The sequence below is a fragment of the Strongylocentrotus purpuratus genome, unplaced genomic scaffold (genome assembly GCF_000002235.5).
Source record: "Strongylocentrotus purpuratus isolate Spur 01 unplaced genomic scaffold, Spur_5.0 spur5_scaffold_7, whole genome shotgun sequence".
In the NCBI taxonomy this organism is placed as follows: Eukaryota; Metazoa; Echinodermata; class Echinoidea; order Camarodonta; family Strongylocentrotidae; genus Strongylocentrotus; species Strongylocentrotus purpuratus.
In genome coordinates this window covers 112,859-131,802 of record NW_022145613.1, presented here as the reverse complement: position 1 = coordinate 131,802, position 18,944 = coordinate 112,859, and the positions used below count along the sequence as shown (strand labels likewise).

General features: G+C 36.8%; 1 protein-coding gene across 1 annotated transcript; it reads left to right on the top strand.

The window, feature by feature from the left end:
• The first annotated feature begins 11,664 nt into the window (after nucleotides 1-11,664).
• On the top strand, nucleotides 11,665-17,816 carry LOC575986 (probable G-protein coupled receptor Mth-like 3). The gene is made up of 2 exons (XM_776342.4): nucleotides 11,665-13,162; nucleotides 16,665-17,816. The coding sequence occupies exons 1-2, from the start codon at nucleotides 11,849-11,851 to the stop codon at nucleotides 16,911-16,913; spliced, it is 1,563 nt and encodes a 520-aa protein (XP_781435.4). The 5' UTR covers nucleotides 11,665-11,848; the 3' UTR covers nucleotides 16,914-17,816.
• Nucleotides 17,817-18,944: the final 1,128 nt, after the last annotated feature.

The window sequence follows — 18,944 nt, the reverse complement described above, 5'->3', positions numbered from 1 at the left end:
ATTATAGGCATTTCAATAGCGCTGTCTATCTAGCAATTTCATTCCGAGGCGCACTAATTATAACCCCGGCTTTAGCCTAGCTGCCATAACAGCGCTCCAGCATTTCAAGGAATTAATTCCTGCCAGGTATACCCATATACCTCACCTCGGTCGAGTGTGGAAAATGAAGATTAATGTTTTGTCATAACTTAATCACAATTATAATTAATAAACGATACATATTTGTAAAGATTAGATCCTCCTCTCTCATTTTGATGCAACTCATATGATGCATATGTCACGCATGAGTGATTAAAAACAATTTGTAGAGAGGGAACCAAAATGTCATTGGCGGGCGGTATCTGAATTTCAAAGAAAAATCACATTTCTGGAAATTTCATTTTTTACCCTTTTATATGACACCTCACTCAGGAAAAATGAGCCAGGAATATTAAAGTTCTGTTTGTTTAAAGTAATGCTTACATTTTCCATAATTTGATTAATAGTAGGAGACCAGCCTGTAGGTCCCGTGACCAATCTCAGGGAACAAAGGTTTGAAAGTGTTTTTGTGTTCCCTGATGAAAACCGAACAATTGAAAATCCCGGGCATTTTCGTGAGGGGTCAACAAAGGTCACACAGGAATAAAAATTCAAATAGTTCCAATCGTGTCAATATGCATATCAAATTACTCGTCTGGTCATGAGGATTCCAAAAATGTATAGTTTGCTATACCTCCGACCTTAAATGAGGGCGCTTTGGTCAAAAAGGTCAATGCACTTTATAAATTCACCAACACAGTTAACATTGTCCGATTCTAATGATTTTAGTGTCTAATAATATGTTTTCTGACATAACAAATTTAACTAAGCAACTTTTAAAATAAAAAGTGATTGCCATAACCTTAAAATTTTCCCCAAACCCATGGATAAGAAGTTGTTAGATGTTTGTAACCGAAACGGCAGATATTTTGAATGTACATGGTCAAGGTAAGCACTTTTACTTTTGAAAGTTGTATAGTTGAATTTGCCATGTCAGAAAACATATGATTAGTTGAAATAGTTGAAATAGTTGAAATATTTATTGGTTACTGAATCATCATAGGTTATAACAATAATGTGACAATGTCTTTACATGAGTATAAAACATAAGTTAAATTACATTTCCACATTCAGTAAATCATAGATACATACGCTCGAAGAGGTGATGATACAGAAGGGCTACAGCCTAAGCGTGACAGCTTGATACGCTTGCAGCCCCTATAATCATTAGGATCGGACAATGTTAACTGTGATGGTGAATTTCTAAAGTGCATTGACCTTTTTGACCATAGCGCCCTCATTAAAGGTCGGAGGTATATCAAACTACATATTTTTGGAATCCTTATGACCAGACGAGTAATTTGATATGCAATTGGATAAGATTAACTGTGTTGATGAATTTGACCACCAGCCAAAAGTTTGTTGACCTTTCAACATTTTTTACCATAGCGCCCTCATTTAAGGTCGGACGTATAGCAGACTATACATTTTTGGAATCCTCATGACCAGACGAGTAATTTGATATGCATATTGACACGATTGGAACTATTTGAATTTTTATTCCTGTGTGACCTTTGTTGACCCCTCACGAAAATGCCCGGGATTTTCAAGGGGGCAGCCCAAGTCAAAATTGTTCGGTATTCATCAGGGAACACAAAAACACTTTCAAACCTTTGTTCCCAGAGATTGGTCACGGGACCTACAGGCTGGTCTCCTACTATAAACAAATTAGTTTTCACTGGCTGTCTGCCGTAGCATCAAACAGAGTTGACAAAAGAGTTAATTCCATTTCGTTTACGCTTAGCCATGCATCAAGTCTTTCGTCTTCTTTGTGAATGGCTGATGTGTCAATTATTAATCGTTTATCTGGGACGCACTGTACATGTATTAACTCAAGTTAATAAATCTTTTCTACATGTCCTTTAAGAGGAATTCATGTTTAACTCACGTAGAGCCAGCACTATAGAGTACAGAAGCTGTTACATCATACAAATATCTTAGAATTTCTCAATTTTTTCTTCATTTTCTGAAAGAGCATAGAAAATAATGTCCAAATGTCGAAAACCAATTGAATATGTTAAGTATTGGCTGAAATATGACCATCTTAATAAATAGATTTCCTATAGAAACTCATTGTTATTTTGCTCTGGTTCGTAATGTTATGAACATATTCAATTGGTTTTCGACGTTTGGACATTATTTTTGATGCTCTTTCGGAAAATGAAGAAAAAATTGAGAAATTCTAAAAATAAATTTTTGATGACGTCACACTTCACCACTCTATAAAATAAACTCAACTGAGTGTCAATACCAGCTAATGGTAAAGGATCTGTTTAAATGGAATGAACATCCAGGCATTATCGAATAGTAGAAAGAAATTAAGACAAGTACATCATTAAAGCTTTAGAAAAAGAATTAATGCCAATGTGTCTCTAATATGCCGCCTATTTGCATGTTAAATGATAAATGATCATCTGACCTTATGAACCCAAACTCTTTGCTATTAATGTTTTTTTAATTTTTTTTTATTGAAATATATTTATTCAGGATGAAAAGAATCAGATATACATTGTAGATACAAAATCTGTTTTACTTCATGGTCCTGAACAGGATAAAAATGTAGTACACGGAAATATAGATAATGAATATAACCAAAGCTCACAAGCGAAGGTAAGAACATTATAAAACTAACATGTAAGCATAATACGCAATAAAAGTAGTAAAAAGCACAAAACAAAGACGACAATGCAATAATTGAAATTAACAGTGGAAAAAACATCAAATCACTTTAATAAAAGGCATTAAAATATCACCCCAGAAAACAAAAAAGGAGAAAAGATATAAGGAAACTGGTACAGAGTAAAGGAGGAAATGGAGAAAGAAAGAAAGAGGGGATTGGGAGAGAGAGATAAGCCAGGTCAAAGCAGTAAATGAATCGGCATTGTATCACACAGGTTTAAAAAAACTGTCCTTGTACATACGTTAAAAAACATCGATAGATTTAGCATTTTGAAAAGCAGAAGGTAAACTATTCCAGATTTTACGTCCAGCGTATCTAAAACAATTCTTAAACATTCAAGATTAGACTTGGGTAAAACAACATTCAGCGTATTGGCAAATCTAGTGTTAAAACCATGTCTGTCAAAAACCATTTCCACTTCATTGCATAATCGTACTGGGGCTTTTCCATGAATACAGTTGTACATTATACATGATAAAAAATAGTCCCGTCTAGTATTACTGGATTGCCATGTTAATGAATTCATTATATTCAAGCTATTTACATCATAATCGAAGTTACCTACGACAATACGTGCAGCTCTTTTTTGTAGCCTTAAAAGAATATTTCTGTTTTGTAGAGAACAGTTTCCCCATACGGAACAAGAATAATCTAAGATCGGCTGTATGGTACATTTGTATATTTTATTCAAAATGGAAGAGCTTAAAAATTTACTGAGCTTTCTCGAAGTAAAAATCTTATAACCTAATGATTTGGTAAGAGATTTAATGTGGATATCCCAAGATAATCTATCATCAATGTCAATCCCTAAATATCTGATACTCCTTACTTGTGCTATTGTTTCAGTATCAATATGCACCTTCAGACTTAATTCATCGTTACCTCGTGTGTTACTACTCAACAGCATAACATTACTCTTATTAGTATTAATTACGTAATCTATTTTTACAATACCATTTATTTATATCATAATAATCTGCTTGGAGCTTAGATGTAATGACATTAATATCCATATCAGAAACGTATAAGACAACATCATCAGCGTATATATTACATGTACTTAACCGTAAGCAATCAGTTATATCATTTATAAAAACAATAAAGAGAGAGGGGCCTAAAATACTCCCCTGAGGAATTCCTATAGTAATGTCCTTTGTTTCGGACAGTTTACCATGTCAATAAACTGCTTGTTTCCGACCAGATAAAAAACTAGAAAACCATTTTAATAAGTTCAGTATTTAAAATACCATACTTATTCAATTTGGACAACAAAAGTTCATGGTCAATACAATCAAAACATTTTGAAATATCAAGAAATCATGCACCAACTTTTTCCTTTTCATTAAAAGATTCGTACCAATCATAATGACTCTATGTTAACATGTATTAGTTGAATGATTTGGCAAAAAATCATATTGGTCAACAGTTTCAACACTAATAAGATGATTAGTCTGCAAGTAAGATAAAAACTGAGACTGAACTTCCTTTTCAAGCAGTTTAGCAATATGACATACGACTGAGATGGGTCTATAATTTGAAATATTATTCTTTTCACCTTTACCTTTATAAACAGGCGTAGTTCTGGCGAGTTTCCAATCATTAGGTAAAATCCACAATTTAAACTTCGTTAAAAAGATAATTAATAGAAATATTAATGTAAGGAGCTGAGATTTGAAGTAGAAACAGACCTATATGCGCTCGATTCGGCGATTCTACCCCGGCCTCAAGCAGCCGCATCTCGTGGCCGTCGATAAACAGTCGCAACAGTCGACACTCGAATTTCCAGCCACGAGGAAAAATAATGGTAAACGATATCTTAATCACTATGAAGGATTTTTTAAACCTTCAAATTAGATAACAATCAAAGCTCTTTTAAAAGCTCGGAAATGTATGGATAAAACTCTTGGTCACACTGCGACTTATATAGCTCACACAACAGGGTTAAGCAGAGGTTTCGAAGCCCAAACCACATAAAATGAAGCAAAGGGGAAATGTGGACATGAAGAAAGATTAAAAAAGCAAATTTGAATGTTATCCTTATATCACACACTGATATTCAAATTGAATCTGAAATATTTAAAACAAATTACAAATTAATAGTACAATTGACCTATATGAATAATAAAACATGAACCTATCCAAACTAACTTGATCGAATTGAAATGAGGATAACAGTTTTTTCTGGTTCTATACTCGCTCGCAAATAGCTATAATTCACTGACACTATTTATATAATTTATTAGTAAATATTTATCTGTTGTTGGCAATTAAAAAAATATCTTGACGACTGAAAATGAAACGAATTTATGATCTGCATTTTTCTACCTGCTACGGGAAAATTTGTTTTCTTTGTTACTGAAATCAAACTTGCCAGCAGATTTTCTTTCCATCATTACCCCGTAAATATTTTTCGCGAAAGAAACTTACAGCTTTTTAAGGACCTTAAAACGAGCATATAAGTCAATCAATTTTTGACCCGTTTAAAAATGCACAGTTTGGGAGCGATTTTTACTTGATCAGGAAATTAAGAGTTTTGTCAGTTTTGAACGATCATTCTTTCCCCGCAATGTATTTTCGCGCTCCATAGAAATTGAGGTAAAACGACGTATATCAGATATCGATTTTTTAAATATTTGTGTCACTGAAAAGACTTGTGATCAAACTGCGAGAATAACAACTTCCTGTACTACCAACCAAACCAATGAGACTACGCACATAATTACGGACTCAAAATAAACCCATTGCATCGATAACCGCAGTTTGTTTGGCAAGCGATGTTTGTAGCTAGGTTACTAGCTCTAATAAAAATAAAAAAACTGAACACGTTTTTATTTACTATAGCAAAAGCGTACTTTTTCGCCTCTTCATGAAAAGTAAACTTTTCCTTCCTCATCAACGACAAAGTTAAGATCAATGCAATTACTTCTCTCCATGAATTTTGTTTGATGGCTAATGATGTTTGTTCTGTTTTTGTTTACCTTGAATTAGTTAAACCACAGTGGTCTAAGTTAGATGAGTATCATCTGACGTTTGTATATTTTTACAATTTTTAATATCGTATTTTATGTATTTTTAAAACTTGCTTGTAAAATGAAAAAAACTCAGCCTTTGGTTGCTATTCATATTTTGTATTATACCATGAATAAACAAATACATATTATGATGGCAGTAAAGTATTGACAGTTACAGTGTGAATTGATTGCATACAAGCAGAATTGTGTTAACGAAATGCGGTTAAGGTCTGGATGGGTACCGGCCCCTTAAAAGTGATCGGGTTTCTTTTCTGGCATGCTAGCGCGATGCTCTTCCACAGTGATATACATTAATTAAAAAGTCGATCGCCCACAATTAAGTTACCAGGGAGTGGAGAATGTGCATACATTGCGTGCGGGTAAGCCTGAATCCAGTGCCCTCAGGGAGAACAGTATAAACACTGATGAGGCTCCCCCGGGTAAACAAGACACATTATTAGTATTATTATTATTATTATTACTCAAATTATTACGGCTTACTCAAACAAATATTTTTTTTTTCTAATATAGTAAAGATATAACTCTCTAACAACTATATTGCCAATGGCTCAAAATTCATATCAATCATTCGTAGAAACGAGACTACATCGAGTCTTTATCAACTGCTAGAACTTCTTGCTCTCGATTTCATTTGACGATTTGTATTTTTTTGCACTGTCAAATTATCACTGAACAAATTAAGTGTCAATTGATATTTGATATTGTCGGCATATTGATTTTGCACTCCTCAATATTGAGTTACGTACGTGACTATATTAAGCATGGAAGATAGCAGAAGCATGCTTTAGAAAGATAGAGGTAGAGAGAGAGAAAGAGAGAGAGAGAGATAGAGAGAAAGATAGAGGGGGAGAGACAGAGAGAGAGAGAGAGGGAAAGAGAGAGAGAGAGACAGAGAGAGAGAGAGAGAGGGAGATAAAGATAGAGAGAGAGAGAGATAATTAGGAAAAGATGAAATCGGCCGAGTGACCAAGGCTGTAGCTTGTGCTTAAGAAATGGCATTGACACTGTAATGCGCCCAAGTTTATTAATAACTCTTCCCCGTTATAAAACTCTCTCGTATTCATTATTCGGCTTAGTATTCGCGTGCCCCAATATCACTATTACATGACAGAAAAGTAATGAGACTTAAACAACCATATCAAATATTTAAATTTCACTTCAAAGATGTCATGTTTTGTTTTCCTGCGTCAGCATGAAAAAGAAACCCCACTCATATATTATAAGATTTGAATTCAAAGTAGCAAATTAATGATTTGAATCTCACTGAACTAAGAATATTTATGTTTTTGGCCGTATTAACCCTTTCCTGCTCCTTCTCCTTATTCTTCTTTTCTCTTTTCCTCCTCCTCCTCCTCCTCTTCTTCTTTTCCTCCTCCTCCTCCTTCTCCTTCGACAGTTGGTATAGGCATCTGGGGTATTGTTGAGGAAATGCACGTCAAAACCAGAAGGAACCAATCGCATGTCGCGTTTTTCTTACCTTTTATTCTTCCAGATTTCGTTCCTCTGTCATGCACGGTGAAGTTGCTTTTCTGCATTATTTGCACTGAGTTTTGTTTGTTTGTTTAGTTTTCTCTCTTCGATGATTGGTTGCAGTGATAGTCTCTGCAATAATTACGACACTTGCATTTTGGCGACAATAAATCTTGATCTTTCGTCGATTCAACTATAAAGTCATCGCTTTGCTGTGGTGTCAGCTAAATGATCGGGGCTCCAATATTTCCAAGTCATTTATTACTCCCATAAGCGCACTTCAAAAAAGAAGAAGATAATTTCGGAAGTCATACATCTCTAAAGGATCAAGAAAACCACTATGACTGAGTTCACCAGATTTCTTGTGACAAATCCAGTTAATATCTTAATATTGTTTTTGCACGCTCATATATCCATTCGTTCAGAGGAACTGATTGGATGTCAATGAATTTGATTGATTGGACCCTGTTCGTTAAAGAACATAATCCTGAAATCGTGACTTTAGCTTTCACATCGAAGTCTTCATCACTTAGCGTTTGACAGATATATACTTTCGCACATACTAGTGAAAGCAATTTCGTTTAATCTCTGTTCACCGCCAACACGAAGCAGAAAACGTCATCACGACAAGAAAGTCCAGCTTTACCTTCGCAAATACTAGTGAAAGCAATTTCGATTAAACTTTGCTCACAATCAACACGAAGCAGAAAACATCATTTCGCCAAGAAATGTCCATTTAGACTGTTTTGTTTTTGCTGATTCTCGAAATTCTCGAAAGGTAATAATTTCTGCCTTAATTCATACTTATCCTGGCCTTCCATTTAAGTTTAGCAACTTTTTAAACTTTAGATTGACATTAAGGTAAGTGGTACATATTTGAATTATATTGATTATTATTATAATTCAGGAATGATCGACAATATCACATTTCTCTGGACAAAGTCAAACATTAATGTGATGATATCAAGACTGCGTGTATCCATGTCATTTGGTCGATTAAGACATATCATGGTAAAAAACACTGGAATATTTTAGATGGTCATGATCAGGAATTGATATTCGTCTATTTAAATAAGGGAAGCCGGAGAACGGTATGATATGAGGTAGGGTAAGAGTATTAATTATCATGATTACGTGACCAATTGTGGCGTTATAATTTACGCGTTATAAAGCTGAATATATTCACATTTCTCGAATTTCTAACGTATTTAAGGACGAAGAAAGATAGGAAAGATGGAATAATGTGCCATGGTCTTTGTTTGCAGTTGACAAATATAAAATCCATGTCTTATTGCTTAAGATCCAATGATGAGAGTTTACAGGGCAGTACAAATTAGAGGAGCAAAAATTGCTACCCATTATTTGAAGACGTGGGTGATGGAGCAATGGGGAAGAGTATGTTTGCGTCGATTGTCAGGAGATGGGGGGGGGGGAGGGGGCGGGGGAACAACTTTTAAAAAAGGGGCACTTAATCACCGATGTCATTATTTACCGTTATGTACTGAAGAATAGCAGCAACAGAGTGTGATGGTATAGTGTTCTAATAGCTCTCGATGCTTTTGTTTATCACTATATACCCTCAAATTATGCGATAGACCGTGATAATGATAAATATTGATAATACCGCTATCGATGTTAAAGAAGAAGAGAAGCAACAGCTAAGATAGCAACGTTTCATATTCATACAAATTAGGCCTATATTATGTGCAAAATTGAAGTAGACTGAGATAGAAACTTCGAGGTACATTCTGCGCAAACAGAGTGGGTTGAAGATAAAAAAAAAAAAAAAAAAAAACAATTTGGTCTGGAGGCCTACTTATAAAACACCTCTAATGAAAAAAGAAAGAGGAGAAGAAAAAGTAGAAGATTAAAAAGAAGATAAAAAAGGAGAAGAATAGAAACAATAATTTTAGAATTAATAATTTGATCATATTTACCCAGGGTAGTTACATGTACATCGCTTGTATATCGCTCTACCTGCTGGCCGACCAGTTATATTCACACCAGAATTTTCGGGTATCCATTTAGTACACCTTTTTATTCTTATCAATATTGTTATTATTATTATTGTTATTATTATTATTATTATTATTATTATGATGATTATTGTGATTACTCTTTATAATTTGTTCGTATTATAGATTTCATACGATGGATCACTTAGTGTTCTTGCTGCTTCTCAGCGTACCATTGACGATTGATAGAAGAATGGTCAAAGCAGGTGTCACTAATTTCACAGGTAAGATCTAAATACAGTGGCGTATCTGACGCGGGACAGAGGAAGTACGTGCCCCGGCTGATCCTTCACAATATCAACCAATGCATTTGTCTAAACAACTTAATGAAACCTACATGAAATATTTTTCCGGGAAATTTTGATAAATTTTCGACTCATAAGTGGCCGAGTCCTTGATAATGACCCCCCAGGAAATTATTATTCTTTTAATCGCGAATATGAGAGGGTAAAATTTCGTGTAAAGGCTTATATATCTATTTCAAGTATGTTGTATCTTAACATTCTGGAATTCGGAATAGTAAATTCAAAATTTTAGTAAATGCTATGAGGACAAAAGTTATCTACGGATAAATGTGGGAGCTAGCTGGGGCAGTGAAACTCATTCCCATATTAGATTCAAGGTCTACAAGTCAGGATAAGGGTTACATTTACATGCATACTATAAAAAAAGAAAACAAAACAAGAAAAATTACAAAACAAAAAAATTTGAGTTTGTCGGAAAATCATCAAAAAATTTACCACTCCCCTTGCCCACAACCGATTCGGTATTTTAGGAGTGAGTGCTGGTAACTCCTTGATATTTCGTTACTGGATCTTTAAAGATTGAGCAAGATCGACCCCATATGAACCTATTTCACATGTTCTGCCAATGTACTAGCTGCCCCGGAAATTTACAGCAAAAGACGATCGATGCTTCCTCATGTCACCCGGCCATTTAATTAAAAAAAATTAAAGTAAAAAGCCCTATTTCGTTCAACCAATACATCCTCATATTTTAATAATAATAATAATACATAACATTTATTAGGCGCTTAATACAAGTGTTTCTAAGCGCACCATTGTCTGAATTAAAATTACCAACTAAAACTTGTAATAAACACAACAGATATAAATATGATCTTTATTCAATAAATCATGCATATATAATAATAAAAATAAAAATGACATCAGACATAAGGTCAAACATGAGATCAAACAAAGATCAAACAAACAAGGAATAAGATGGTGTGCACCTCCTTTGACCGACTCACAACTGCATACTAGCATTCATAAATTAAAAAGGTGCGTTTAAAGTTTGCAGAAAAGTATAGATCTATATTCCCTCCTCTGAAGAACGCTAATTTAATTATAAATCAGAAAGAACACACTCATGTCTATTATTATTATGTATATAATCTATGTTCTTAGTAAACAAATATTTAAAAGGAGATCATTAATTGAGATTAATAAATTGTATTTTATCAAACAGAATCAGTGACGTGTAATGACGGACATCAATCGAATATTCTTGACCAAACCTGTCCAGAGCCGCTTCGCAATTATCCTTTCTCTTGCGAAATTTCATGGAAGGCACGACCATGTAGATGTGACCCACAGTGCGCTCTATACGATGAGTGTTGCCCGAATGCTGAAGAGATGTCTGCCGCCGGAACATTGAACGCAAGATTGATATACCCACACCCTGCTGTTGTACCCGAGAAGATGGCTTGGGAAGATCATTATCTCCCATATATGTCATGTGTTACCATATCTGCAGGTACCAATTATGCAATACAGGAAAATATAACGATCTACAAGTCATACCATCTTATTTCAAAGTGCCCTGCCTATGTCCTAGATGATAGTTTAGTTCGTCACTTGTGTGAGAACCCGCCTACATCCCAGCAAATATTCCAAACTCCTGTTGCTGTTAAAAGCATTGGCCATTTCAAGAACATATACTGCGCATTTTGTCATGGAATTTCAATCATTAGCATTCAGCCATGGCAGTGGAATTGGCAATGTGATGTCACTCTAGACAAAGGTAGTGTAAGTAGTTCACTTATTGCAACACTAGAACCACGATCCCAACCAACAGTTCAAGAATTAGTTGCCTTCTTCTGTTCTCGTGTACTTGAACCCCCATCTGATATACCCAATGACATCTTACCTCGGCTTTGTTTCCTCGTCGATGTGACCTCATGTTCCATAGAGCATATGAAGTGTCCATCTTATCTTGCACCTGTAGAACGTAATGGGACCATTTACCAGAATATAAACTGTGCGTATTGTAACGAAATCGACGTGTGTGGAAACTATCCTGAATTGTGCAAATCAGTTGAGTTTAGAAACGAAATGATACAGAATGGTATTCCTTCACGTGCAGAATACTTTAACTTCATTGACAACGACCAAGAGTTGGTTGCTTTGTCATGCGCTCAAAATGAAGCCTTTGACCCACTAACTAGTGCATGTAAACTGTTCTATTGCTTCTCTGGATTTGAATATAACATCACAACAGAAGAATGCGAACGTGTACCGGTAGATGAGAAGGAAAGACTCTGCTTGTCGTTCTATTCTAGTCAGACAGAAATGAATATGACGTCATTGGACACTGAATATCTATCAGCAGCGGTGAACAATCTTATCATTGAATTATCGTTGGACGTACTGACATTCTCTGATGTTGTATCAATGCCTGAATTGTCCTGTATCCCTGCCAAGGCTCAGATAGATGACTGTGATGAAACTCCTTATCGTTCAATTTGTCAAGTGTGCTTCGATACCGAGATGAACTTTACTGCCCTGCCTCTATCTTCTGTGGAATTCGATCAGGGTACCTTGGATACATTAACCAATATAACGTCCTGTCTATACATGCCTTCATTCGGAAACCTTTCAATGGTAGAACTGTTGATTGATGTTCCTGCAGAATGGAGCTGTGAGTCCCATGAATCCTGGACATTTTCAGATTACAACAAAACCTCCGTGCAACCGTTCCGAGTTAACTTTACTAGAGAAAGGGAGGAATATATTCTGAGTGTTTTCAGCATAGATGACATTTGTGCAAACAATTACAGACTTGTATGTGATACATATGTCAGTTTAGAGGCTAGCAAGTTTGAGATTGTGACAAACCACTCAAAAGTATCGCTCCATATCAGTGGCATGGACACTGTCCTTTTACATGATCAGTTTCAGATAAATACAGATGGCTCTGCTGTTTATTGCCTAGAAGAAGCTGTATCTGAAGGTCGTAACTTACCTGCTGGTCTAGACATCATGAACATAGTAGGAACTGTCCTGTCAATTATGTCAGTACTAATCGTCATAACCACATACTTAATTTTTCCTGAGCTTCGTAATGTGGCTGGGAAATCAGTTCTAACTCTATCTATTACTCTCCTATTAACATTTCTATTGATTTTCGTGGGTGGAGTGAGTACCCAACATGATGGCCTATGTAAAGCAGTAGGAGCTATAACTCATTTCTTCTGGCTCTCCATTTTCTTCTGGATGAATGCCCTTGCCATAGATCTGAATCGGACCTTTGGCTCCCATGCTAAATTTCGTGTCGGCAACAAATCTCAAATTGTCTACATCTGGTACTGCTTGTATGCTTGGTGCATACCAGCATTGATCGTAGGTGCTTGTCTGTTTATCGACCTTTGTGACTGCACCAATCTGCACTTGAACTACGGCAATGATTGGCTATGCTGGTTGTCTAGCGGGAATGTGAATCTGTTTGCCTTTGGTGTACCTCTTGCAGCACTTCTGTTCCTGAACGCGATCCTGTTCACAGACACAGTGGTCGGGATTAGACTTACCAAAAAGGCCGCAGAGAAAGCATTAAAGGAGCGACCAGCCCTGGCCAAAGCAAAAGAAGAGTTGTCCCTTTATGTCAAGGTTAGTACGAAGCTCTGTTCCACGAGAATGCGCTAGGCATCATGAGTTCGGGGGGGGGGGGGGGTACTAAATAGAAATAATGAAAAAATACTAGATAAAAATACCTGGGCCAAGATTCAATTCAATACTTATGTTAGATAATATTTTACTAAGTTATTGGCTTAGAAAAAAACAACGCCAACTTTGATATTCCGTTGATGCTTTTGGCAAAGTATTTTACCGCAAATTTAAGACAGGTCCCGTACAGACTTAAACTAATTAATTAATGCGCCGCATTTATTGTTAATAATCTTTGATTGACCATCTGACGTCACATTTCATATCAGTCAGTATTTTGCCTTTAAGTCGACTTGCTTAATTTAAATGATAAGATGTGATCTTGATACGAGTTTAGACATATGACTTAGTAAAATTCCAAATAAAATACTAATGCCTAGATCATTTTGCCGCGGCGGCCGTGCGTTCTAAAATATCTACGGCCAATAGCAATTAGATGGGCGCCGCAGCATTCCCACGGTCACATACCGTATCGGTCACATATGTTAGGGAAGCCGCACGGCGAATTTTGAAATCGTGGAAACAGGAAACCTGCGGCTGCCGTACGGCCTTTGAAGTGATGGCGTACGGTCGCCTTAGGGCGTCCCTTAGGCGGCCGTAGGTTTATGACAAATACCAAGGTGACCGAAGTGCCGCCTTAAGGCTGCCCTAGGGCGCCCATGGAACTCCTGCGGCCGCCACAATTTTTGGGGGTTTTGCAAAAGTCATTTGTAATTCATAAGACCGTATGACAGCTGCATTGCAAACGCAAGGCCACCGTACGCCCAACGTATGGTCGCCGTGGAACCACCCTACGGCATGGCTACGGCGTGTCTAATTGTTACGGCGAACCTAGAAATGAAAAAAGTTCCAATTCCACGTTATAATGCCACGGCGACCCGAACAGCCTGTCAGGATAGGGATACGCCCTAGGGTGACCCTGAGGCCACCGCAGATGCTCTGTGGCCGCCGCAAATTTCTCTCGATTTTGGGGACGTACGGCCGCTGTAGCCTAGCCGTAGAGCAAATGTGACCTAGGCATAACTTAATCCGCGTACTGAATCAAATACGGTCCCAGTATATCATGTAAAATGTGTAGCTAGTATTGCGTTTAAACACCAATATATAATACAAACTTGAATCATCTTTCATTTTCACTTGCCAAATTTTGCTTAAAGACTAGTCGAGACACTGTCGATATATTGATCTTTTGTTTATGTGTGTTATTTTTTTAGAAACCCCCCTTCAAATTAAAAAAAAAAAAAAAAAAAAAATTGCTAAAGGGTGACCAAATATACTGACCACCCCCCTCCCCCTACTAAACGAAATATCGGTAGGCATAATTTTCCAATTCCCGGGACAAAACAAAAAACCAAAAAATGTGCTCTAACCCTCCCCCCCCCCCCCCCCGCTTATTCACTGGCTGGCTGAGTCGTTGCGAAATTTTCGGGCGCGTTTTTCAAATTTTAAAACCCTCTCCTCGAAAAATTCCTGCGTACGCCACTAGATATACCGCTCAAGGGCAGCCAATTTTAAATAAATATTTACTTATCCAAACCTGTTTTCCCACTATCTTGTTGGAAATAACTGGTTAATATCTGTAATTAAATCAAATTATCTGATCTTATTTGTCACCGCCAAAATATTTACACATCTTTTTTTCTCTCCAGTATTCAACGAAATAAAAAAGAGTTATAATACAGTGTCAGCGAAAAAATGACTTAAGATAGAGAAGATGAAGAAAGAAATAAAAAATACCCCAAAAAGAAATAAATTATGATTTTTATGATGAGAATAAAAACTTAATGATGATGATAATAAAACACTTACTAAGAAATGATAGTAATAGTACAGGTAGTAGTAGCAGCAGCATTAGTCAGGCGCGCCGGAAGCAGTTTGGGATTGGGGGGGGGGGGGCAAACATTCCAGGGGGCTCACCTTCCAGGGGCAGTGCCGTAACGAGCAAAAACGTTTGGAAGGGGGGGGGGGAAGAAAAATCTGCATCACCACCACTCTTACACGTTACATGCAGACACCTCGGAACGTTTTTCAAAGTGGATTATTTACGATCAGGTAGAGCGTAAATTGGCGTGGGGCTCAGGGATTTTAGGCATTAAAATTATGGTCAGATAAGCATATTTAGATACCTAATTTGTGACACTGGCAGGCCACTAATTGGCGGAGAGTCCAGGGAGCAGAGCCCCCGGAAGCCCTTTTTTAAAAAAGTTATTTAATAACGGTCAGATGAGCATACAGTGGACCGCCTTAGGGCCCTTGGTGGGGTCCAGGGGGCAAAGCCCCCGGAAGCTCAGGGGTTTTAGGTATTTAATAACGGTCAGATGAGCATACAGGGAACCGCCTTAGGGCTTAGGGCCCTTGGTGGGGTCCGGGGGCGGAGCTCCCGAAAGCTCTGGGGTTTTAGGCATTTAATTACGGTCAGATGAGCATATTTTAATAGCTCACTTGTGACATTGGCAGGTCACTTATTTTTTCTCTCTCTCTTTCTTTCTTTTTCTCTGTAACAAAATTTTTAAAAAAGTGAGGGGGGCTCGAGCCTCCGAGCACGGCCGTTCTGCAGACCCTGACATAAAGGCTTCTAAATACACATATTTTTCGCCCGACTGTAAATTTGGGAATTTCTAATTTTCCAACAAACGCATAAAACGGTATGACTTACAAAAAAATGGAGAAAAAATACCGGAAAATCATGTCATTTCAGCAACATTTGTAAATCACTGGTATCGAATAAAAAATGCCCCCCATCGTCTCAATCTATAACAAAAAGCAAACACGCTTTCCCTTTCTCTCACAATGGCCCGAATTCACAAAGCAAGGTTTGAACTCAAACCTCCTTTTGTTTCGCCAAACCTCCTTTTGTTCTTCACAAACCAGGTTTGTAAAAAAACGCGTAAAACGCGTCATATGACGTACGAAAACCAAGGTTTGTCGACAAACCTCCTTTGTGAATTCGGGCCTATATGTCCACGATATGCGCGTATCGCTATCATAGAAACCTCCATTGATAAATATAAGTAGCATGCGCAATGTTTTGGAAATTTAATTCCTGTTAACTTTCCTTTTCTTTGAATGGAATTTTATACGCCATTTAATTCAGGTTTTATTATTGTTAAGTTCTTTTGGGTTAAAAATACAAACCATCTTTACTTCTTAACTGCTTTTTTTTTTTGAGGGGGGGGGGGCGTTCTTGCCCCTCAGTTCCGGCGCCTATGGCAATAGTATTAGTAGTAGTAGTAGTAGTAATGTAAAAATGATGACAATAATAATAAATTTTTTTTAATTAAAACCAACAGGGATATTTTTTTAAAATACCGCTTATACTGTAAGTATGCCCATTACTGTTTACAGAACATTAACTTAATGAAGATTTTGATCCAATTATTTATCATTCTTTTAAGGCTACAGTGGACAATAACACATTTTTGAAAATGATTTGTTTTCCTTATAGTTGTCTGGTGTCATGGGTTTTACATGGATTTTGGCTTTTGTCTGTGAATATGCCAACATCCCAGAGCTTTGGTATGTCTTCATTGCTATCAATTCCTTGCAAGGAGTCTTCATTCTTCTTGCGTTTGTCTTCAACAAGCGTATTATCGCCCTGTGGAAGCAGAAACTGGGAGTCAGGCGTGATGATGTCACCTCCAGCACTGCTGATACAAAGAGCACCAGTACCGGCAATACCATGATTGAGAAGTAAAACATGGATCCTGCAGCACGTCAAATAAAATGTTATGACTGTTTTAAAGATGTAAATCTACTCTACCGCTGTTATGGCCTCAAATACAGCTTCTGTACTATGGTTATTTATACATAATTATTAACATAACCTTTCCTACACACCCATTTCAAGTGTTACGCACATAAGGTGTTCTTGAAACAAAAATGAATGGTATGATTGGTAAGCGAAAGGACTATAAACATCTCGGATAACACGTGGTCAAATAATATCTCACGACCATATCACATTGATAGAAAAGTATGGAGAGTTCATCACGAGCAATAGAGTAAAACATTTTAACGTCTTTGAAGTCGGCGAGATCGAGGCCCGCCCACCATCTAATAAACGCCCACCATCTGTAAACGACGTTCTAAACTTAGAAAGGGTTAACCAACAGGTTTCATATTCTGTGTTTGTGATCATATATGTGAGAGAGTAGTCTTAATTGATTTAAATAAGAATGAAGAGGCATTATTGCAGGATGTCTAGCACAATTAAAGCACTTTATCTCTCTAACAAGATCGAGGCCCGCCCACCATCTAATAGATCTGTAAAAGATGTGCTAAACTTAGAAAGGGTTAACCAACAGGTTTCATATTCTGTGTTTGTGATCATATATATTGTGAGAGAGTAGTCTTAATTGATTTAAATAAGAATGAGAAGGCATTATTGCAGGATGTCTAGCATAATTTAATCACTGTATCTCTCTAACGAGTGTTTTGCAATGTAGGGTGCATTTCTTCATGAGTTAAGTCTGCCAAGAAACCTTCTAGTTTTATGGTTTAGAGACATATTAGCGACGTCTGCTGAGTTTTCTTTAAAACCTGTGAATGACGTGACAAAATTAAATTGTACAATAAAGTGTCTAGTAATAAAAGTGCACAAATAGTATCGTTTTCATTGATGTTAGACTAGACATTTGTAAACATTTTATTCAGCTCAAAATTTTACAATGAACACTTATATAAAATAATAATAATAATAATAATAGTGTAAACTTATAGAGCGCACACACCGTCCAGGGACGCTCATCGCGCTAGCTCAGCAACAGTTCTCTTTGATACAAGTAAAGTAAATAATTTTGCAATATTTTTTGCGATATTTTGTTATAACCCATTTCAATCCTCAGCTCTGCCTGATGGGGCCCGGTGCCCTCCAGCTGCTCCGTTCACTGACAATTTAAGGGACTAGCCCAGTCAGCACATTATTCACAGAAGCTCTAGCATCTGAGGCCAACAGGCCCCACACAGGCAGCCAATGAGACTAAAGGGTGATAACTAATTAATTTCAAATGTATATACAAATAACATATCAATTATGGATTTAGTAAAATAAACTTATACAACTTAAGGAAAAACTGGGTTACAGATGGAATAGGTAAGTCTTAAGACGAGTTTTAAAGGCAGAGTATGTTGCAATACAGCGAAGTGATGAGGGAAGCTTATTCCATAATTTGGCTGCTGCATGCGAAAAAGCATGGTCTCCCCATGAATGACGGGTACGGGGAATTTGCAGCAAATTATCACTTCCAGATCTTAAGGTACGAGTTGGATTGTAGGAGTGTAGTGAGTCTTTAATGTATTGTGGCGAGATTCCATGGAGAGCCCGATAAACAAGTAACATAATTTTGAAGTGGACCCTTTTCTGGACAGGTAGCCAGTGAAGAGAGCGTAATATAGGCGTAATAGAATACATTCTTGGTGTGAAAGTAAGGAGTCTTGCACTGGAATTTTGAGTGGTATTAAAAGTTGATATAAGAACATATAATTATAGGAAACAGACGATCTACATTTAAAAAGGGAAAAAGAAAAAGAAAAAAAATGCTCGTATATATAGAATAAATATCAGCCTTGCTTTTAACAAAAGAGATATTGCATGTACTTATACATGTTTGTTCAATTCGGATGTTATGTCAGTGAATTGAAAACAATGAACTAACAAGATACCACGCCATGACTCTGTTGCCAATATATTTCCTAATATGATGTACATATATACTGATATTGACTG